The sequence below is a fragment of the Sphaeramia orbicularis genome, chromosome 4, assembly GCF_902148855.1.
Source record: "Sphaeramia orbicularis chromosome 4, fSphaOr1.1, whole genome shotgun sequence".
Lineage (NCBI taxonomy): Eukaryota > Metazoa > Chordata > Actinopteri > Kurtiformes > Apogonidae > Sphaeramia > Sphaeramia orbicularis.
The window spans coordinates 51,857,967-51,882,243 of record NC_043960.1 but is presented as its reverse complement, the minus strand read 5'-3'; the positions used below and the strand labels follow the sequence as shown (position 1 = coordinate 51,882,243).

The window sequence follows — 24,277 nt, the reverse complement described above, 5'->3', positions numbered from 1 at the left end:
TGCTGTGCTCCACTCTGATTGGATAGCTCCATGCACGCACTGTGGCGCCTGCTCTGTTAGATTTATCCATGCTAACAAATTTCCTTTGTTGTGATTAACCGTTTGCGGTTGTGAGTGTGTTATAATATTTTTTAAAGAACGTCGCTGTTGTGATCACTTAGAGGATGAGTGGTGGAGTGTACGGAGGCGGTGAGTGAAATTATTTTACGTTTAAACGACACCCACGTTATCTTGTTCTGTAGCGTTAGCAAGCTTTATCGTTAGCATGCTATGCTAGCGGTACAAACGTTTAGAGCCTTGGTGGACTAAACCCACTTTATGGATAAAACAAGTATAAAACCGTCATTTCAGCAAATGCATACATGCGAATTTGCTATTCAAACGGAGTCGTATTGTTGATTGGGTTAAGTGTAACTAGTACTTGGTTAACCGGTGTCATTTCTAGGCTAGTAGAAAAATGAATGAAAGGGGACTTGCCGACCACATCAACACATCCTATTGTGTATTTATCAATACAGCTTTCTTATTGTTGAAGATTTAGAAGTTCTGCTGCCCTCACAGCAGTAAAATCATTAAACAAATACATAAAAACAATAGAAATAGCAGTTTTTAGACATATATATATATATATATCTTTCTTTGTTGTACACATGTTTTATCTATAGTATTGAGTTAGGTGTTTGTATATTTTAGTAGTATGTAGTAGTAGGCTGTTTCACTAGTATATGTCTATTTAATGTTTTATCTTGTAGCCTTTGTACATTGCCCACATTTTTCAGCATAACTGTTTTTGCTGCTAAACAGAACAGCTGCTAAACGGATTTTCATTGTTCCTGTAACAGTGACAATAAACATCTATTCTAGTCATTCTCAGTTAATAAGAATTAGACTATGCATGTCTTGTTTTTTCACTCAGTTTCACTAATGCATGTTTTGGGATTGAGCACACACTGTCATTTGAATCATCTACCTCCTGATTTGTGAATTAGGGTGTCCCCCAGGTGTCCAGGCGGCTTTGATGGTATGTGTGTTGGCTTTTGCTAAGTTGATGGAGTGGGTTGTCTAGGGTCCTCTTGAAATTTTTTTTACAGTTTTAGATACAAAAAATTTAAATGAAAAAACAAAACAAAACATGTGGATAAAAAAATGGTTAAGTCTGTGTATAAAAATTAGTAATGGCAAGAACAAATTGTAAATAAATGATCAGCATCCCAAAAGATTTAAAACAAACCTTTCTAAAGAAGCTGGGGAAAAACTGCATCCATACAATGTGGGAAAAAACTAAATGTAAGTATTGACTGTACATTAATTCAGCTCAGGTGGACATTTGGTGGTGACAGGTGGTAACTTCAAATTATCAGCATTGACTGCTATGAAGATGATTTGTCTTCATAACTTTTTGATCAGATTGCCCAGCCCTATCTAGTGCAATATCTAAAGTAGATTGGCTACAATAGTACAGTCTACAATTTCCAAAGTAAATGGTAATAGAGGACTTATTATGCTTTTTTTTTTTTTTTTTTGATAAATCCACAAAAAAATTGTCAGCCTCCCCTTGTAACATTCTGATTGGTCTTCCATCATCACACAGCATACTTTCCCTTTGCAAGGTATAACTTTTATTCATCAGAACACAGGTAATTTAAATGGTTAAAGAATCTGCTTATCAAATCTAAAGCTGTAAATATTCATCAATATTTTGGTGTTTTGAGTGTTCATTTTACTGATTAATTGTTAATGTCACAGCATAATCATTTTCACATTTCTATTTCTTTTTTTTTTCCAACTTATTTCATTGAGTTTTTTTCAGTCACAGGTTTCATGTATACAGCACACCTTTGTATGTAAAAGGATATAAAGTCAATAACCTAAGTGACAACAATGTATAAAAACAAAATAAAACAACCACAACAAAGAACAAAACTGACAACAAACAAACAGTACCTCGACAATAAAGAATACAATTGTGCGATCCTATGCAAGTCAATCAGTGTAAACATGGTCCATCTCAGCATTTAAGGTGCCTCATTGTGCACATAATCTCAGGCTCCCATATATTCAGGGGTAAATTTGGTTCAGTTCACTCCAGTCCAGCGGGGGAATGGCAACAAATGTGAATACAAAAGACACAACTAATCAATCAGTGATAGTGGGGAAATTTAGATCTCTAGCATATGAAAGAAAAGGGGTCCACATTGTATAAAATTTGGTCGTGGAGCCCTGAAGTGTATATCGTATCTTCTCTAGATGTATGCAGTTCAAGATGGATTTGATCCAAAGAACATGGGATGGAGGAATTACAGATTTCAATTTAAGTAAAATCAGATGTCTTGCCAACAGGGTGACAAACACACTTATGCTCTAGTTTGTTTTAGTTAAAAGCAGGGTGGAAGAGGAGGTTCCAAAAAGTGCAGAGGGTATGGCTCCACCTGTGAGCCACATACCTTCGAAAATTGTATTGAATACCTCCACCCAAAAGCCACCTAGAGACTGGCCACATTTCTTTTTTTTTGACTGATCATAATAAATCTATCCTGTGCTAAGTCCCTGTCCCTATTGTCGTATTTGACCATCTATCCTAGTGACATTGTAGCTCATAACAGCTTTATTCTGTCTCAGTGGAATATACTTAAGTCCTGGGTAAAATCATAGTTCAGTTTAACTTTGAGTTCTGCTGACAGCACTTGTCACATTTCCTCAGATGAGGTGGGAGCCTTGGTGTTCGACATTGGTTCATATTCAGTAAGAGCTGGCTACGCAGGCGAAGACTGTCCCAAGGTAAGTGGATCACTCAAATGACCTGATTAACTATGTATCATTTCTTCCTCTGTGCATCTATTCCTACCCTCTGGGGGTATGTATGCTAATGTCAAGAAATGAGGTCCGTTGCCCAGGAGACACATGGGATAAATTGAGTTCAGATTATTCTGGAGAGCTGGCTTGGTTGTCATTTATCTGTGCTTTAGTTATAATTCTGAATGTGTCAATAGTTTTAATCTTGAATTCAGTACACCAATATTTTCAGCAAAATGTAATTTAATGTGTCCAAAATGTGAAATATGTTATCCATTTTATTGAATACATATGAGAGCATCATCAAATTGTGGTTTGTCGATGTGGAGTCAACTTTATTCAACTTCGGCAGTGAGACAAATTAACTAAGTTTATTTCCATGAGATTCTCAGGTACATTGAAGAACTATTATAAGTATTTTTAAGTTTGAGAACCTTTTACTGCCAAATTAATGCAAATAAAAAAAAAAAAAAGTTTGTTTATTAAGAAATTTCTCCAGAAGAATCCTCTTGATTTTGCAATTTCCTCTTGAATTTGCAATTTTGAAACTTGATTAAATTAATTAGGTTAATTAGATATTTTGCAGTCTTAAGACACAGAAATGAAAAAAGCTGTGTAGTGAACACCACCAGATAAAGTTAAAGAGTACATTGGGATTTCTTTTTACTCATATTTACTACAGTATTGATAAATGATTGATGCATATTTGTGAAAAGGGAATATCGGCTGCTTTGCACTGAATCATTGAGCCTGTTTACATGACCATAAAAATTAAATAACTGGGAGTTATCAGATAATTGTAATAATCAGATCTGACATGTTTATATGCATTTAAGAAATGCAATGATCAATAAACCCTGGTTTAGATGCTCCAGTCCATTGTCGGATTTCTTTCGGAGTACGTACGTACATAGTGATAGTAGACCTAAATTTCCTGTTACTATCTTCAGCTCACATCTGACTAAGTAACTTCCATTTTCTACGATTTTAATTGTTTTTACACGAGGAAGACATTGGAGTATTGGGGAGAAATCCAGGTGTGTTAATCTGATTTCTCATAATCAGAGTGCTGCTGGTATCTGATAAAACATATCAGATTATGCTGTTTACATGTTCACTTGAATAATGTGATAACTCCAGAGATTGGATAATGATCTGAGTGTTAGTGTGGATGAAAACAGGCTTAGTAGTCACTTTTCCATTGACCCTCAAATTGAATGAATAAAACTTGTGCATAAAAATTTACCTAATGGAAAAACGACAATTTCGCTAAAACTCTCATTTATTGATTAAAAGTTTCTGCGCTGGCAAGAGGTGATTTTTCAGGCGTAGCGCAACTGGTATATCATGCAAAACTATCTGTAAATCAACACGATATTTATGTTCATTGTCATGTGTATGGAATGACTTCTTGTGTCATCTCACGATAATAAATAAACAAGCATTTGCGATTTAATGGAAAAACCGACATTTGGCACTTGTTTTTTTGACATTTAGTAAATATCAGTAAAGTTTTGTGCATATGTCCAATGGAAAAGTGACTAGTGACATATTTCCCTTTATAACAATGGATCAGTCTAAATAAGATTCACATCAGGTATCAGAAATTAGGTACTTCCAAGTATTTCAACACATCTGTAGTCTGCATTAGTCAGAAGACCATTGCCTCACATTGTTTCAAAAAGTAGGAATTTAATTTTTCATGGGAGTTTGAGAGTGAACTGTGAGGTTTTAGTTCTTTTGTTCTCATGACATTCTCAGGAAGTGATTATTGGTGAACCAGGGTGAGAATATGTGTCCTCATGAACTGCTCTGTGTTGTACTTTGATGCAATGCAGGCAGACTTCCCCACTGTCATAGGTGTGACACTTGACCGAGAAGATGGCAGCACGCCTATGGAGACAGATGGAGACAAGGGCAAGCAGAGCGGCACCACCTATTACATTGACACCAACCAGCTAAGGGTTCCCAGGGAGAGCATGGAGGTCATGTCTCCACTCAAGAATGGCATGAGTGAGTCTTTCAACATGCTGTCAGGTTCTTATATATTTGGACAGTGACAGATTTTGCAATGTTGCTTCTGTACACCACCACCATCACCACCAGCATGGTGGATTGGAAATGAAACAATCAAGATGGAATAGAATAGAATAGAATAGAATAGAATAGAATAGAATAGAATACAATACAATACAATACAATACATTAGAATACAGTAGAATGGAATAACCTTTATTGTCATTGTGTGTACAATGAAATTAGGAGTGCTACTCCAGTCAGTGCAAATGATATTAATAAAACAATACTACAGAATAAGAATGGAGCAAATATAAAATGACAAAACTAAAAATAAGGTAAGAAAATAGAATAGAACTTTTACAAAGTAACATAAGAATAGAGCTAAGTAGAATTATAAAAAGAAAATGGACAAAATGTGAATTGACAGTATTAACAGTATGTGACAATATATGTATCTATGAACAGTATTAACAGTATTTGTATTTATGAACAGTATTAAGTAAATAGTAAGTAAGTACATTTTATTTATAGAGCATTTTTCACAGTCACAAAGTGCTTTACAGTGCGAAGTACAAATAAACATTACAAATAAAATACAAGTAAAATACCATTAAAACACAATAAAATACAATTAAAATACAATTAAAATATGATAAATACATAAAGTGCAGTCAGTTTGTAGCAGCCCTGAGTCAGTTGGGAAATTAAAAAGCCTGCTTGAACAGGAGTGTTTTGAGGTGTTCTTTAAAACTCTCTATAGAGTCCATTAACAGTATCTATTGCCTAGGAAAACAGTATGTATATCTATGACAGCAGCATGTATATCTATGTAAATAATATGTATACCCATGAACCAAGTCTATATAAAACTAGTGCTAATATATTTTCATAAATATTGAATAAATATTGCATTGTTATTATAGAACAGAAGATTATTGCATGACTTATTGAACACAATTTGGTATTTGTAGGATTATTGCACATTATAGGTAAGATGTGATTGAAGTTTGGACTTTCAGCTTTAATTAAAGGGGTTTAACACAAATATTGCATTAACCAGGTAGGAATTGTAACTATTTTAGTCCCTCCATTTTTAGAGGTTCAAAAGTAATTCTGTTGCTAAAAAAAATAGAAATGTTATGGGTCAAACTTCCATCACAGTTATGGAGTAGAGTTGCGTGAATCTCACCTTAAACAAGACAGTGAAGTTTTCTTTTGGGATTACAATGTGTCTTCAGTTTTTGGATTTTGCACAGTTATGTGAAACGTAATTTTTTTTAAGTAAGTTTGTTCAACATTATTATGCTGGAGTTGGTTCTGTGATGGATTTATATACTAAGTAATCACCAGTTGCACTAACAAAATGTCTCTAAATGACCTTATAATGTCTCTGTCAGTTATTCTGATAATTCAGTCAATGAAGTCCACTGTTTAGGATACAGGAGACAAAACAATAAATGATAACAGAAACTCATAAAGCCAATATAGTGACCTTACAAAGGGGTCAATGCTTTATTATCTCAACTATCTTTGCAAAAATTCAAGTAAGAATTAATTTTAAAACATCTTTCATGGAAGATGGTGGTGGAGCATCAAATAGGTCTTTCACTATTATTACACAATTAAAAGTATTGTCGTTAACCTAAAGACATTAGTCATCTTTTCAACAGCTTTATCCTCGATGGTCGCGGAAAGCTTGAGCCTTTCCTAGCTTTCTATGGGTGAAGGCAGGGTACAACCTGGACATGTCACCAGTTCATCACAGGGCTGACGTATAGAGATGAACAACCAGTCACTCTCACATTCACACCTATGGACAACTTTAGCTAACCCTAAGTATTTCTCATAATTGTCATAATTGCTTCCATATACCTTTTGAAACACACTTTGACAAAACTACCAAAAACGTTATATTTTCATGCCCATTTCTACATCATTTTCGATATATGTAAATTCAGTGTAATCCAGTTATAGCCTTTATATATTTACAATATTTATGTCAGATGGGCTGGAATTTTTCTTTACAATAATAAATGAAAATGTAGTCATTCATTTATAATAAATCTAAATGACTCTTTATTAGATGCACTGTATATGTGTATAAATGAACTATTGTTAGGTTTAAATTGTACGAGATGCATTAAGTGAACAGAAATAGAACAGCTATCAACTAACTGCCTTTATTGTGACAGCCCTTATGTCAAGAATTGGATGTAAGTTAAAGATAATTTACTAGTAATCACTGAATGTATTGAATGTTGTACACATCCCAGTCTTTTCTGACTTGTGGATGTATCAGCGAAGTGACAGATGTCAGTATACATAGATAGGTGCTTATCCATGTTTATCGGGGTCTATGACGTAAACTTTTAATGAATATTTCTAATTTCATCAGCTTGATCCATATCCATAAATGGAGTGGTGTGATGACTGACTCTGGAGATGAAGTCGTCACAGCTCTTACTGACGTATAGACGATGACTGTTGCTGCTCTTCATGAAAGTATCTGAAACCAAACCTCATTAGTGCAAACATTCCCATCCCAGAGTGTCTTCTGAGAGAACCTAAACAGCCTACTGTCTCTGCCACAGTTGTGTTTGTGCACTAGGGATGAAAAGCTCTCTTCTGATTGGTTGTCTGGATGTAATTTCAATAAGCTACTGCTAACCAGTTTTCCTGCACAAACCATCCTGTTCTCTGCTCATTATTCCATAACTACAGTCACTGTATTGACTAATGAGTCATTTAGTTTTTAGCAGCTTGTTTGATGTTGAAGTATGAGTGGTACGGTAGATATGAAACTGTTGCTCTGGCGCACTGACCTAGCTGATGATTCTCATCAGAATCTGGTCCACTGGAGTTTGGCTCTGGGGCTATTTAGAGAAGACTGTGACACCAATCTTAATTGCAGCAGAACAGCTCAGTGGGACCACAGGCTCCCTCAGAGGCCTGACCTGGAACATTGGTGCCTGGTGCTCAAATTATTATTTTAAAAAAGCTCATCATCGCTCTATTTTCTCCACTGTCTGACCCAGCACTGGTGAAATAAGCGTGTTTTTTTTTTTTTTTGGTGACGTTCAGAATCATTATGGTCTGTATTTTTATACAGGAAAGAGATTATGGGTAAATAGTTTCTGTGTGCTCATCATAGTATGTCTTCACTGCTGTTGATGGGTGTAAATTTATAAAATAGAACAGCCTCATTTTTATTAGTTTACCGGCCGATGGGCCAGGAGCTATTGTGAAGGCGCTGTGTCCGGCTTTGTCTACATCTTCTCTAATGAAACTACTGGTTGGATTAATTTCATTTCTTTTTATGTATGTTCCTTGGGACAATGTCTACAAAGTTTGTTTTATGGTTTTGAGCAATTTAGATTTTTAAATGTTTTAATGAATTTTTAAAATATTAAACATTTTTTTTTTACTTATATAGTCCATATTTTAATGGCTTATAACATAGAAATGGTTATTGATATCAATACAGTTACTATTGAGCACTGATAGGAAGTCAGATATGGACTTTCACTTAATTAGCTGAGTTCTCCTCCAGTGAAAGTACCATTCACTGCTATCAGGAAATTGATTTTCTGCATTAAGAACACAGGACTCTAACATAGTGGCAGAACCTGACAACATCAGAAATTCAACTGTTATTGTTACTTGTGCCCTGTGTTTGTACTGATTCATAAAATCCACTAATAAAAAATAAGTGTTTTTACACATTAGAAACCATGCCTTTAACTTCCCTTCTGCACCTTTTCTAGTTGAAGACTGGGACAGTTTCCAGGCCATTCTGGATCACACCTACAAGATGCACTTCAAGTCTGAGCCAAGCCTGCATCCAGTGCTCATGTCAGAAGCTTCGGTGAGTTATCCCTTGCCGCTCATGCAGCATGGATCTGTGCCGCAGGTGCATCCTTGGTAGACTGCCATGGGAATAATATACATTCATGTTTATAGGTCAGATCTTCAGACTTTACAAATGCATTTTTTTTTAAAAATCTTACAAACCTGATGTATTCTAATTTTAAAAACACTTTTATGGCAGCGCATGCACCAGCTGGTCTTTGTGATGGTTTTGCTATGTTTTAATAGTATTTTTATAATTTTACACTATAGAAAAGTGGTTCAAATACTTCTGTGAATGGAGAAACTCATCTTTCCGTTACACACTCTATTGATGTCCCATGTGATTCACAACCAAAGTTAGAGCAAATTACAGAGCCATGTGCACATATTTTCACCTCTTATTGTACTGAATTGGATCAGTCCATTGTCCCTCAACTTTTGCAGACATAATCAGTTGAATCCCTCGTCTGTCAACTTTTGCCAACCACTTGGCACTCTGGAATCAGTAAGACCTGCCCTATTACAGTTTTAGCTGCAGAGATATGGGGAGACATTGGACAGAAATAGACCTGTTGAAAATGTAATGCTACCCTCGATGTGCAGATGGACAGGAACTGTTATACTGTACAACATAAATAAAAACAAAAGAAAATGGGTATGTAAATATTGTGTGCTGTGTATATATAAGATAATGCTCTTTTCTCATTTGCACACATCTAATCACGCTAGATATGTTATATGAAGACATTATTCAGCCTCATTTGTCTCACATTTGAGACATTTGGTGAAATAGGACAGACAACATTCATGGTCAACAAACAGTATTACAGTTTCACTTTACATGTTTTCCACATGTACCTATTATTTCATGCATATATCCCACTAGAGCTGCACAAAATATTGTTTGAGCATCGATATCACGATATACGTGTGCCCAATAGTCACATCACAAGTCCTGCAATGTAGGGGGCAAATGAATTCAATGTGTTCTCATCTAATTTCAAGGGTATGTGACACACACTGCGCGCAGCGACCCACCAATCACAATTGTTCTTAATCAGTTTGGAGTGAGTCACTGGTAACAATATTGAAAAATGTGCAATGAACAAGTGAAAATCACAGAAAATGAAGACTTGGTGCCAAAAAGAAAAGCAACATCAGTTATCTGGAATTATTTTGGCTACAAGAAGGGTGATATTGAAACACATGTTCTGTGCCGACAGTGCCTTGCACCTGTTGCCACAATGAGAGGAAACACAACTAATTTGTTTGACCATTTATGTTGGCACCACACAGCTATTATATCCTCCTGACTATTTTTTCATATCGTAATATATATCGGAGCAGGGTTAAAAAAAAAAATCACAATGTCAGTTTTTTCCAATATCGTACAGCCCTATATCCCACTACTTTTATAAAGCTAAGCCTTTGTTAAACCTATTTCAAGCACCAAAACACTTTGTCCATATAAAGGTGTGTTTTCACAAGAGATTTGAAAATTTCTTCTCAAATCTGACTTCAAACTTTCAGCATTTGGGCTGAAATATGTCTTTGTTTACTGTTTTAGGACAGAAGTATGCCTAGTTAACCATAAAGCTGAGATTTTCCTGAAATTTTTATTATAAAACACCTGGGTATTGTGTGATTTGTAAGTGCCTTAAAAAGATGAATTGAAATAGCCATGTAAAAATTGAGAAAAAAAACCCTGGGAGCTCTGAGGGGTTGAGGGTTAACATTTACATTGACCTGAACCTTAAGCACAGATAGGGCTGGGACATCCAGAAGATCATTTAACAATGTTTTAAAGTAGAATTATGATCCACCATCTGAATTGTAACATGTTTTACCTCTAGTTTCCTCTGCACTCTGGAGGCTGAGGCTATGCCTGGTGGCTTTTGACTGTTATTGCTATTATGTTATGCTATTATTTGACCATCAGTGTTTAGGACTGATATTGTTTATTTATACACATTATCCTGTAGTATTTCCATTTGTAAAACCTAATTTGTCCCGTCATTTTTAGAATGAACCAAAAGGTTTTTACATATTATGTTGTGCACCATAGCGTCAGCAAAAGTGAATGAGACTTTTTGGATATTAAATGTAGACCACATGCCCACAGTACTGGTGTAATTCTTTGCTATTTGAAATATCTTCATCAGCACCAAAACAACACAAACTCAGCAAGTTATCATGAAATAATTGGACACTTTTAGTACAAAGAGACATTAAAGAATCACACAGACTTGAAGAAACTCACTAGCCTAGTAGTGAATTTTGCAACAAACTACAACAAACAATTAATATTACGATGATGATGATGATACATGGTTCACTTCACTAATTCTCTGCTGTTTTTTTGTTCAACATGTTTCAGTAATTCAGTAGTTTGGGTGAGTTTTTGGACTTTTGGTCATACTAAATCCTGACTTAAGCCTGTGGAAGTCATTCCCATATTTTCCTTTAGTATCTGAATAATGGACCTGAGAATGCTCATAATAGCCCAGAAAAAACATAGCATAGGACCTGTATCTCACTGCTTCCTCATCTGTTCCAACTCCTCCCTTCAGGAAGATGCTACAGGTTTAATCAAATCCTGCACCACAAGACTACTGAACAGTTTCTTTCCCAAAGCCATAACCACACTGAACTCTGTACTGAAAGCCCAGACAATGAAATTATGTTGTGCGATAATATTTATTTACTTTTAACTTAACTTAAAGATATTTAACTTTTTAACTGACCGACTGCAAAACTGTATTGTGCCTTGACTGTTAAATGTTGTGTGTCACATGTTGGATGCTATTTGTATGTATGAATGTTTTTTTTTAAGAGTATCTTTTATTGGGGTGCAACCAATTTTCGTTGTATGGAAATGCAATGAAAATAAAGGCTGTATATTCCAACATTTGTAAATGTAATTTTTTGTGTTTTGTTTCCGCAGTGGAACACGCGAGCGAAACGAGAGAAACTCACAGAGCTAATGTTTGAGCATTACAACATTCCTGCCTTCTTTCTCTGCAAATCAGCTGTTCTCTCTGCGTATCCTTTACAACCCAGGACAAGTGAGATAATGCGGTTTCATTCATGATCTCCCAGGTGATTGTCTTGTACCTTTTTTGTGTTATATTGTGCAACCTTTCCTTTACTCTGAGTGTTGTAGTTTTGCAAATGGTCGCTCTACAGGTCTGGTCCTGGACAGTGGAGCCACACATACCACAGCCATTCCAGTGCATGATGGATATGTTCTGCAGCAAGGTAAACTCATTTAGTTATTCAGTTTGCCAGCAGGTTTTATGATACAAGGTTCCTGTGGTCCTGAAAAACCAAGCTATGGAATTTTAGAATCTACTTTTCTAGACCTGTAAAGAAAACTTTAAATTTTGAACAGTAAAGGAATTATTGTTGTATTGCCACTTTTAGAAAAGAGAGTGAATAAGCAGACATAGTCTACAAGCTGTAGGTTTTTTTTTTTTCTTATGTCTGTCATGAGGACATGTCTGTTGAAAACCTAAAGTCTAAAACCTTATTGATAACAATAACAGGTGATAAAAACTTCAGAGGATCACCATGGTAGTCCAGCAAATCACTAAAATACACCAGTTTGTTTCAGAAGTTAGATTAGACCTTAGGGTAAGGAATAGATTTTCTTTATTTGATATAAAAGTTTGAAATCAGGTCAGATATGCAGTTCTATAGAAGGTGTAAAATTCAGTTAGGGTTTCCCCTAGCAGCATCCAAGCCATCTGTGGTACCAAAACAAGGTCAAAAGAAGCTTCAAACTTTTTCTACATTTTTGTACATGTTTCAAGTTCCATATTTTTATTGAAAAACATTTTTTATCATCATTTTCTTGCCACACTTATACAACTAAGTCTGCACCAAACCTGGAAAAAAATGCTGGAACCCAGACAGCATCTAATGCCTCTAAAACCAGTAATCCCAGTGAGTGTCTTGTATCTTATTTGTGTTAAGATGCAAGACATTTCCTTTACTCTGAGTGTTGTCTTACAATGTCATAAAAATGATCTATTCTTAAAGATTTTAAATAATAATTGCTTTGATTATGAAGTTAACATTACTTTTATAAATACAATGCAATGCCAACCTTTAAAGCCTCTAAAATAAATTAACAATGACATTGTAAACTGAATAGAGGAATTTACGCTAAGTAATTCTGGGACTTCCTCAACACATTCTGCTTTCCAATTTTCTAGTGTTAAAGTCTTAAGTGCAACTTGTTGAAAGGTTGAATGAATATGAAAATAGATGACTGTTAAGGGAAATGTTGAAGTTTCATTTTGTTATAATGTATGTACATTTCTATGAATGACCCTAAAAAATATAATATTGGCTCTTGAAAAAGTCATGGAAAAGTTCTGAAATTTTGTATATGGATTATATGGGAACCCAGTTGTTATTCACATTGACAACGGCAGAGATTAATCACATTCATTACATGTAAATAAAGTGACAAAATGTCTAGTGATGTTAGGGCTTCTCTTCTGTGTTGTATGTCTCCATCTGCTGGACGAAGCATATTCTCAGTCAAGCCAACTATACCTGTACCTAAGGATTTTGAAATGTGTAGTTTACAGCACTTAATAATTGCATCCTACCTCTGTAAATGTACATGAATGCATGCTTTGTAATGGAACTAAATAATGACTGCAGTACGAAGCCTTTTAAGAAAGACTAGCACAAAAAGATGGAACAGAAGAAAGACTGAGGTTTAATGTCATATCTACACTGAAGTCAGATCTACAGATTCAAAAAGAGAAATGCTGAGAACATTGTCTCGGTAAGGTCACATTATGACCCTTTCTATCAGGTTGAGCTGCATGTAGTTATTCTTTGTCTTAAATATTAATGATATGTTCATGTGTGGTTGATTCTCTCTGACAGGGATTGTCAAATCGCCCCTGGCTGGAGACTTCATGAGCATGCAGTGTAGGGAGCTATTTCAAGAGTTAAATGTTGAAATAATTCCTCCTTACATGATTGCATCAAAGGTAAGATCTTAAGATGTTAAAAAAGATACTGTAGAAGATTGCATGTCAGTGTTTTTTTTGCAATTTAGGCCACTAGCACTAGCTGTGATGTTTTGGTCAAACAATATATATTTACTAAAAGCAATTTAATTGAGGAATGGGTGATGGAACCAAAAATATCATCATTATGAAGTGTTGAGTAGATATTGATAATCATGTGAAAGTTGAAGGATGCCAGATTATCTCTGGGTTTAAAGTACTCATAAAAGAAAATGGAAAAAAAAAAAACCAAAAAAATGCAAATGACAATGAAAATGTTCGGAAAGACAAAACATGAAACTGACAAAATGACAAAACACAACAAGACAAAAACACACCCTTATGCTGTAATTTAGTGCTTCTGTTGTGAAAGCTAGCTATGAGATACTTTTAGCAGAGAACTTAAAGATAAACAAGCAAAATGAAACCTGAAGATGCAAGAAAAATGTAGATTATAATATGTATCTAGATAAATATCACTGTTTCTCATGTCATGAATGTGATGGTGAACATTACCATGAATCAATGAGGTATAATGTAGATGTTTTTCCCAGTATCATGGTTTTATTACCTCCGCCAAGGAGGTTATGTTTTTGCCAGGGTTTGTTTGTTTGTTTGTTTGTTTGTCTGTCTGTTTGTTTGTCTGTCCGTTAGTGTGCAACATAACTCAAAAAGTTATGGACAGATTTGGATGAAATTTTCAGGGTTTGTTGGAAATGGGATAAGGAAGAAATGATTAAATTTTGGTGGTGATCGGGGGTGGGGGGGCCCACGGGGGGGTGGGGGGCCACTGATCGTTAGTGTGCAACATAACTCAAAAAGTTATGGACAGATTTGGATGAAATTTTCAGGGTTTGTTGGAAATGGGATAAGGAAGAAATTATTAAATTTTGGTGGTATTCGGGGGCGGGGGGGCCCACGGGGGGGCCCACTGATCAGCCTTGGCGGAGGTCTGCGCTCTCCGAGTGCTTCTAGTCTAAATCTAAATTTTGCCTGTAAGTTGATTAACTGAATGATAGTGTTGGTAAAGATAACATATTGAGCAAATACTTCAGATCCTTCCACTGGATATTTACTGCAGTGATGAATATGTTTCAGCTGCAACAAGTTCTTTAACTCTTTACCTGATGTGGTGAGTAGCGTCTCAATTCTGAAACAGCCATCAGGCTCATCAAGCTTACAAAAAGAGTGGTCCAGGGAGTATGAGACATCATTTTCACACATGGACTGACCACCACTGGACAAGACTGTACACAGTGGTCTGACTACCACCATAAATACAAGGTTTTAACCAAAAATTTATGTAACTATGGACAACTAAAATGAAACATTGCATAAACATTGCAAAGCTTAAATTATATCATGGTAAATGTATCCTGTTATCAAATCGAAAGGGGGGTGGGGGGCTGGGTCAAACAAAATATTGCATATGGGCCTGTTTTTTTGGGCCATGCACTATATATTAGCATCTGTGTTTCAGACTGGGTAATCAGAAAGGCAGTGCTGAGTCAGTGTCTGCTACATAAATTGTGCAAAGTAAAAAACGAGAATAATTAGTATAACTGTAGCACCTTAGTATAAAACATTTTCAGTATGAAACACGTGTAAAGGTGAGTTTATTGGAATGCATTCATGAGCATTACCATCTAGGCATCTGCAGTTTGTGTTTATCCTATCACCTGTGTGTCGTCTTTCTCACACAAGCCACCGTTGACCTCTGTGATTTTAATTTCAGGATGCAGTGCGGGAGGGAGCCCCAGCCAGCTGGAAGAAAAAAGAGAAACTACCTCAAGTCACTCGCTCATGGCACAACTACATGTGTAATGTAAGCAGTAGAATCTTCAAACATTTGTGTGACCACATACTGTAGCATCAGTGGGATGTCTGAAGGTGAGCTGACTCTGTTTTACTCTGTGCAGTGTGTGATCCAGGACTTCCAGGCGTCGGTGCTGCAGGTGTCGGACTCTCCATACGATGAACAGTAAGACCACTATTTACTCTGAATAAGTGGGAGGGTGGTCACACTTTTTGCCAGTAATGACTAATTTGATGTTTGATTCTCCTCTTTTACACTGGTTTGAGTGCCGCAACTATATCTTCTGTTAACCTCACCTCACCACCTGTTTCTTTTCTAATAGGGGTCTGGGCTGCAAAACAATAATGACAAATGTCATACTATAGTTTTATACTGTGATAAATATCATTGCATTGGTTAGTTTGATTTAAATTGTTACCTTTGTGTCCAAAATGCCTCAGAGATGGTTTTTACTTAATTTCTCTTAACATTTTTTTTTTTTTTATCCATGACTTTAGATGTTCTACCTCTAAGTTTCTAAAAATATTTTTCGCGCTCTAAATAATAATTTTCTACCACAACTAACCATCTACTTTCTTCACATCTCACTTGAAAAGAAAAATCTTCTATTAAACTTGAAGGAAATATTGATGTTTCTAAACTAAATAAACAAAAATATCAGGACATGTCTAAAGCTGTAAGATGTCCTGTTCATGATGATTTGACATATGAACATCAGTATTAAAAATCAATATGATAATTATCACAATATGAAACTATATTATAACATGTGTTGTTATTGTTTGTTTCTCAGACCCCGGTTAGAAAAGAAACACCTGAATTCAATGTGTCTCAATACTTTTGTCCATGTGTGTATGACTTAGGCAATTATGCTCTGAGGCTAATGATATCTAAAGCTTTCACTGTTCTGTTGGATCAGGGTTGCTGCCCAGATGCCAACAGTCCACTATGAGCTGCCAAACGGCTACAACTGTGACTTTGGGGCTGAAAGGCTGAAGATCCCAGAGGGGCTCTTTGACCCCTCCAATGCCAAGGTGTGTGCACTGGCGTGAAGAGCTACACAATCTCAGTCAGTGTGTTTTTTATGTCTTCTGAATCAGTTAGTGAAGAACTTGTGTTTGGTCTGATCTCTCCAGGGTCTGTCTGGAAACACCATGTTAGGAGTCGGACATGTTGTAACAACCAGTGTGGGAATGTGTGACATCGATATCCGACCAGTGAGAAGCAACACCTTTTCAATGCATTGTGGAAAACTTAGCATGTCTGTAGTTTTTCTTTGTTTTAAATAGATGTTTCCCACAGCCATGAAAAACCTGGGAAAGTTATGCAACTTTTAAAAAACTTTTTAAAATTTCCAAAGTAATGTAATTATTTTGTCTATTTTGAAATTTACAAAACCACAGCGTAAGTCAGTTTTCAACAGTAAATGGCTAAAATACATGAAACCAAAAAGAAATTGCACGCTTGGAATTTTAAAAGCATATTTCCAGAAAATACAACCCTGTCTGCTCTGTCTTTTCTCTCTTTTGCTCTCCTAAATGCACTGTCCATATTATCAGCAGAAAAGACATTTGTCAGGGACATACCTGACTTTAACAATAGAGTCATGGAATTTACATGTTTGAGGGATAGACAGGTGAAATTTACATTTAAAAAAAATAATGACTGAAAACACATTCTGTGTATTTTTATTTTAATTCAGATTAATATTTTAAAATAGTGGTGCATGTGCTTTAATGTATCCTAGAGGTGATTTGTGAATATAGTGCGTCTGAAAACTGACTTGAATACTGCACCCCCCCCCCCAAAAAAAAAAAAAATGTCACCAGTCACCACTGGTTTTGACAAACATGCACATCTGTTTATGTGCACTTCATCATGTGCACATGTTCCACGAAACAACATTTCTCCAGCACTGTTTTGCAAAGATGCTGATGCAGCATCCTGCACTCGGCACCATCCAAGAATTAGCCAACAACACAGATAACTTTTAAATCTATTCCAGAACAATAGTGGAGGTGTGCAATGTTTCTGCAGCACATAGATAGATAGATAGATAGATAGATAGATAGAAAGAAAAACAATTTTAGATATTTATAGCATAGTACAATGTACATCACTGGGATAAAAAATGAAAAAAAATAATCATGAGTATACGTTTTCCTGTAGATATGTATTTGACCCCGGTGATAAGGTGCTGTGCTGGAAAAATATGAAAATGACCCTTAAAAGTGCTTGAATTTGATCTTGAAATATGTGTACGAACCCTGTACAAAGCCGAAAAATGGTTGCCAAGTGACATAGAACTTTTTGGTGAAACCCCTAATTGTATATCTAATTTTTTCTAGATTACTTTGACTTTTTGTTGAAGAAAACTAGTGTGACAGACACTTCCAGCAAAGGCAGTATAAAATGTAGAGTAATTATTTGTCTCCAAATATATGAATCTTGTGCTTATTTTCCAGCCTGATGTTTTTATTGTGTGTTGTGTGTTAGGGTCTGTATGGCAGTGTGGTGGTGACTGGAGGAAACACGCTCATCCAAGGCTTCACAGACCGGCTCAACAGAGAGCTCTCTCAGAAAACTCCTCCAGTGAGCATCACGCAGTCACATTTTACCTTCTCTGATCTTCAAATACATCAAGAAACATGTTTTGTGCTCAAGTTGAATATGTGTGTTTGCAGAGCATGAGGCTGAAGCTGATCGCCAACAACACCACAGTGGAGCGCCGCTTCAGTGCCTGGATAGGAGGCTCCATCCTGGCATCGCTCGTAAGTCACACAGCAGCTAAAACTGTCCAAAAAACAATATGAATGTCCAATAAAAGTGGCACAACATAAACAGATAACTGCAGCCTTTTGGACCAAGGTCAAGGTCAACTTTACTCCTATAGTATATTTTTTAAAAAAAGTGGCCAAAGTGCTGTGCAAAGATATAGGTAAAAATATAAGAAAATGATAAAACTAGCACCAATATATAGATATACAAGATGAGATATAAAACTGATAAAAACAGATACACAGTAATAGGGTAAATAGCATCTAAAAACACAACCAGAAGATAAAACAAAGGTCACACACTTGTACTAAAGGCCTGTGTGAATAGGTGCATATTTAAAACAGATTTAACACTTTCAGTGCCATGGGCCGATTAAATCGGCTTTACGAAAACAACCTGTAAAGTGCCACGGGCCGATCAGATCGACTTTGGAGAACACGCCATATTTGTGTACAAACAAACCATCCACCCCCATTTCTTTCTCACATTTCGATGACGTTCTTTCTGTGTCCCCCTTTTGAGACCAAGCAGACGGGAATCTGAGGTCACGCGACCGAATAATATTTTTATATCTTTTTAATGTTTCTTATTCTCTGGTGTTTCATCAGAGGGAGCCCTCCACGCCGGGGGGCGGCTGTGGACTCCGGGGGCTGTGGCGCCTTCTCTCACTGGGGTCCGCTCCTTTCTGGTGGGTGGGGGTCCCAGTTGGCCCTCTCCCACTAGTTGGGATGCGGGGCTGTGTTGCTGGTGCCTGGTCGCCGGGGTCGGCGGCTGCCTCCTGGTGCGGATGGCTCCCTGAGACAGCGCCTCCTAAATTGATGTTTTACTTTTACTTGTACATTTTTGTTCTGGTCTACCCGTGCTCAGTCAGTCTTCTTAAGTATGTGTGAGCTTGAGGGTTTGCATGTATATGTGGGTTTGCATGTATATGTGTGTGTGTGCGGGTGAGTGGGTGGGTGTGGGTGGGGGGCGGTACTGATTTTTAAACTGATATGTAAAGCACTTTGTGCTACAGTTTTTAATGTATGAAAAGTGCTATATAAATAAAGATTATTATTATTATTATTATAAATTATGCAAATTACGATCAATAATGAATCGGCTGCGTCCGGTGTGTTTTGGATCTAATCAGCAATTGGTCGGATGTTACCGAGTGGTTTCCTGCAGGATTCTTCAAATATTATAAAAACGACGCGAAATACTGAAAAACGGCCAAATTCTGTGGCACTTTTAAGGCTTATTAGCCCCTTAACTGTCTGGCACTTAAAGAGTTAAGGTATCTTTAACCCTCAGGTCCTTGGGTATTTTTGTACATTTTTCTCATTTGGTCATCATTTTGGCTGTGTTGCAGCTTTTGGCATGAAATTCAGCAGGGACTTTTCTTTTTAGTGATATTTTTGAAATCCAGTGTCTTTTACTCTTACATGTGTTTTATCCTCCCATGAGGCTCTAATCACCACCAATGTTCCATCTGCCTACTATTTATTATATGGAAAATATTATATTTTTTGGTGTTTTTTTTTTGTAATAAATTATTCAGAATTCAAATTATTAAACTGGCATTTAAAAGGTTAAAATCCTGAAAATTGTTGAATGTTTGGTAGTTTTGAGCAGAGCTGAAGTTGTTTAAGAGATGTATGAAAAAAAATGTTGACATACGCTGATTTTATGGCATTTTTGCCATGAAGGTAACCAGATGGTTGTAAATTTGAGGAGGGCTTAAAGGTTAAAAGAAATTTAACGTGTCTAAAACAGAAGTAAAGTGCTCAATGGATTGTGCACATATGACATGTTGGAGCTGAATGTTCCAGAGCCTTGGACCTGAACAGAAAAGGCTCCGTCACCTTTAGCCTCAGACAGGTTTTTGGTTCATCTAAAATCAGGTGATTTGAGGATGGTGTTTCTATAGCTGGAATGTGTGCAGTTAAAAGCTCTGAAAGGAGCTGGTGTGATTGACTAGAGGTACTGGAGGATACGGGTCAATGTTTCATTTGCCATGTCAGGATTGTTGTTCTGCTTCCTTCCTCTGTCTGTGTTACTGCTCGTTGATAAAGGGCGCTAGGGCGTTGTCCACCTGTCTCACATGACGAAGATGATAGGAATCCCATTAAATAATTAAAAAATATATATATTTCATGGAATGAATAAGTAAATAAATTAGCTATACATGATCCAGGCCGTGAGTACCGTGTATAATCTGTATTCAAGTGTACTTCATATGTTTTGGGTCGTTTAGTGAACAGTCAAGGGATGGGCTTCCTGTTTGGGCCCAAGGCTCTCCCTTTACCATATAGACACTGGTTATAAATGGACCAGTTGACCCCCCACCAACACAAGAGATAGGAGAGCCTTAAGGACCGCCCACAGGGGTAAACATCACATCCACTAAAGAATCAAGACCGTCCTCAGAAATGGAATCAGAGAATAGGTCTGTAGGTAAAACTACAGATATGTTCACAAGCGGCAGGATGGCTCAGTAGGTAACACTACTGGCTTTGATGCAGGAGGCTGCGGTTCAAATCCTGACATGAGCGGTAACATTGACATCTTTTAGCCCTTACCTTATTTTCCTATTTTGTGTAATTCCCTGTGATCTACCTGTTCTACCATTACCCCAAGTCTAAATGCACTGTCCATATTAGCAGTGGAAAAGACACTCGTCAGGGACATACCTGACTTTAACGATAGTCATGGAATTTGCATGTTTGAGGGATAGACCGGTGAAATTTACATATAAAAATTAAACAACTGAAAAGATATTCTGTGTATTTTTATTTTAATTCAGATTAATATTTTAAAATAGTGGTGCATGTGCTTTGTTGTATCCTAGTGGTGATATGTGATTATAGTGCATCTGAAAACTGACTTGAATACTATGCCACCAAAAAATAATGTCACCAGCCACCACTGGTTTTAACAAATATGCACATCTGTTTACGTGCACTTCATCATGTGCACATGTTCCAGGAAACATTTCTCCAACGATGTTTTGCAAAGATGCTGATGTAGCATCCTGCGCTTGGCACCGTCCAAGAATTAGCCAACAACATGGATAACTTTTAAATCTATTCCAGAACAATAGTGGAGGTATGCAATGTTTCTGCAGCACGGAGATAGGTCTAACAAAGGGTGGAGATGGACCTGGGTATGTTGAACAGAGTTAGAATACTATATTATATGTCCAGACAGAAAATCGCATTATTATTATTATCACAAAACAAACAAACACAGCAGGCCTACACAGATGAATTACAGTATAAAAACAATAATAGATTGATTTATAAATCAAAATTTAACTTAGCTTAAAATCTACATTATACTCAACTGACAAATGAAGGATTGAGTAGATGACTGAATAGAGAAAATACAGGTGACAAAGTTATTGTTTGTTTTGACAGTTTATGGCCATGGGAATAAAAGTATGTTTGTGTACATTTTTCTGGCTAGAGGGACATGGTAGCGGTGGTCTGATGGTAGGAGGAGGGGCTTGATCTGTGGTCATTTTCTGAGCTTTCCCTCTGATTGCTTTGTTACTGAGTTCTGACAGTAAGATTTAAGACCGAGTTATTTTATTGTTGTTTTTACTTCCTCTAATTTGGGAAAGCTTTGATTTGTTTTTAGCTGAGATGAGACTGTACCATGCTGTTGTGTTAAAGGTTATTACTGATTCCACAGCTGTGAAAATGTCCTTTATGACATCAGAACTCAGGATCAGGAACAGGCATTGACTTGTGTATTTAGACTTCCCATGGTCCTGAAAACCCAGAAGAGTAGAAGAATTAAGGTGAAACTGATTGTTTTTGAAAACATTTAGATGCTGCAGTTTCTTTTTGTTGTCATTGTGTGACAATTCTTTTGCATAATTTTGGATCCGTTATTTAAAAATCCTTATAAACTAAATGTCTCCTTCGTTTTAGTTTAACAGAGTGAAAATGGTTATTTAACTTTCATCCAGTAATAATCTCAAGTCTGTGTTTATTTGGTCCTTTAAAAATTCTGTTTAGGTTTTTAATAGGAACACTGTTTGAGCATACACTGTATTGCCAAAAGTATTCGCTCACCCATCCAAATAATCAGAATCAGGTGTTCCAATCACTTCCATGGCCACAGGTGTATAAAATCAAGCACCTAGGCATACAGACTGCTTTTACAAACATTTGTGAAAGAATGGGTCACTCTCAGGAGCTCAGTGAATTCCAGCGTGGAACTGTGATAGGATGCCACCTGTGCAACAAATCCAGTCGTGAAATTTCCTCGCTCCTAAATATTCCACAGTCAGCTGTATTATAAGAAGGTGGAAGTGTTTGGGAATGACAGCAACTCAGCCACAAAGTGGTAGGCCACGTAAACTGACGGAGCGGGGTCAGCGGATGCTGAGGCACATAGTGCGAAGAGGTCACCAACTTTCTGCAGAGTCAATCGCTACAGACCTCCAGACTTCATGTGGCCTTCAGATTAGCTCAAGAACAGTGTGCAGAGAGCTTCATGGAATGGGTTTCCGTGGCCGAGCAGCTGCATCCAAGCCATACATCACCAAGTGCAATGCAAAGCGCCGGATGCAGTGGTGTAAAGCACGCCGCCACTGGACTCTAGAGCAGTGGAGGCGCATTCTCTGGAGTAATGAATCGTGCTTCTCCATCTGGCAATCTGATGGACGGGTCTGGGTTTGGCGGTTGCCAGGAGAACAATACTTGTGGGACCGCATTGTACCAAGTGTAAAGTTTGGTGGAGGGGGGATTATGGTGTGGGGTTGTTTTTCAGGAGCTGGGCTTGGCCCCTTAGTTCCAGTGAAAGGAACTGTGAATGCTTCAGCATACCAAGACATTTTGGACAATTCCATGCTCCCAACTTTGTGGGAACAGTTTGGAGCTGGCCCCTTCCTCTTCCAACATGACTGTGCACCAGTGCACAAAGCAAGGTCCATGAAGACATGGATGACAGAGTCTGGTGTGGATGAACTGGACTGGCCTGCACAGAGTCCTGACCTCAACCCCATAGAACACCTTTGGGATGAATTAGAGCGGAGACTGAGAGCCAGGCCTTCTGTCCAACATCAGTGTGTGACTTCATAAATGTGCTTCTGGAAGAATGGTCAAAAATTCCCATGAACACACTCCTAAACCTTGTGGACAGCCTTCCCAGAAGAGTTGAAGTTGTTATAGCTGCAAAGGGTGGACCGATGTCATATTGAACCCCATAGACTAGGAATGGGATGTCACTTAAATTCATATGCGAGTAAAGGCAGGTGAGCAAATACTTTTGGCAATATAGTGTAGGTCTTCTGTACTAGATTTGGATAAAAACCTGTCTTGATCAAAACACTCATGACTGAAGAAAATGAACACTCACAGCTTTATTTGTAGATGAAGTATGTCTAGTATTCTTTCCTAACTGTCATTAAAGCCCCTGGCCGGACATGTTTTTTTTTTTTTTTTTTTTTTTTTTTTTTACTAATACTGTTTTTTGTGTGCACCAGGGAACCTTCCAGCAGATGTGGATCTCCAAACAGGAGTACGAGGAGGGAGGGAAGCAGTGTGTGGACAGGAAGTGTCCTTGATTCCACATCCAGTCTCAGCTTCTCTGTCACCGTCTCCCTTTGACACAAGCTCAGCATCGTCAATTGTTCTTCTCTGACCCTGGACTCAGGAACACCTAAAGAAAAATGCTCCTGTTTTGTATGATTCTTTTTAAAAATAAGCCAGTTTGTCCTTGACATTATTAAAATGGGATTCAACTTCCTTTGTTTATGTTATAAGTCTGTTGCCTTCATTTGATGATGTTTTACGGTTGTTCTGGAATTGGAAGACCCTAGTTCCAGCTACATACTGTCCATGTGTTTTAGTTTTACTAGACATAGTATGACATGGTCAGGATCAAGACTTCGTTCATTTGGTGAAATTTTCCATGTCACGGAAAAAAAAAAAGAAACATATGCTGCAAATATTTTTACAAATGACTGATGAGGTCAAAAAACAAAGGGTCAGTCATGTCT

At 37.1% G+C, this 24,277-nt stretch overlaps 1 protein-coding gene and 1 long non-coding RNA gene across 2 annotated transcripts; both read left to right on the top strand.

The window, feature by feature from the left end:
- The first annotated feature begins 13 nt into the window (after nucleotides 1-13).
- Nucleotides 14-24,267, top strand: actl6a (actin-like 6A). Its single transcript, XM_030132629.1, has 14 exons — nucleotides 14-189; nucleotides 2,702-2,778; nucleotides 4,632-4,806; nucleotides 8,577-8,677; nucleotides 11,606-11,703; nucleotides 11,825-11,919; nucleotides 13,567-13,673; nucleotides 15,427-15,516; nucleotides 15,611-15,672; nucleotides 16,427-16,541; nucleotides 16,644-16,724; nucleotides 18,004-18,099; nucleotides 18,192-18,278; nucleotides 23,762-24,267. The coding sequence occupies exons 1-14, from the start codon at nucleotides 165-167 to the stop codon at nucleotides 23,840-23,842; spliced, it is 1,290 nt and encodes a 429-aa protein (XP_029988489.1). The 5' UTR covers nucleotides 14-164; the 3' UTR covers nucleotides 23,843-24,267.
- Nucleotides 18,351-19,785, top strand: LOC115418232 (uncharacterized). The gene is made up of 2 exons (XR_003935276.1): nucleotides 18,351-18,643; nucleotides 19,562-19,785. It is a non-coding gene; the product is annotated as an uncharacterized LOC115418232 (long non-coding RNA).
- Nucleotides 24,268-24,277: the final 10 nt, after the last annotated feature.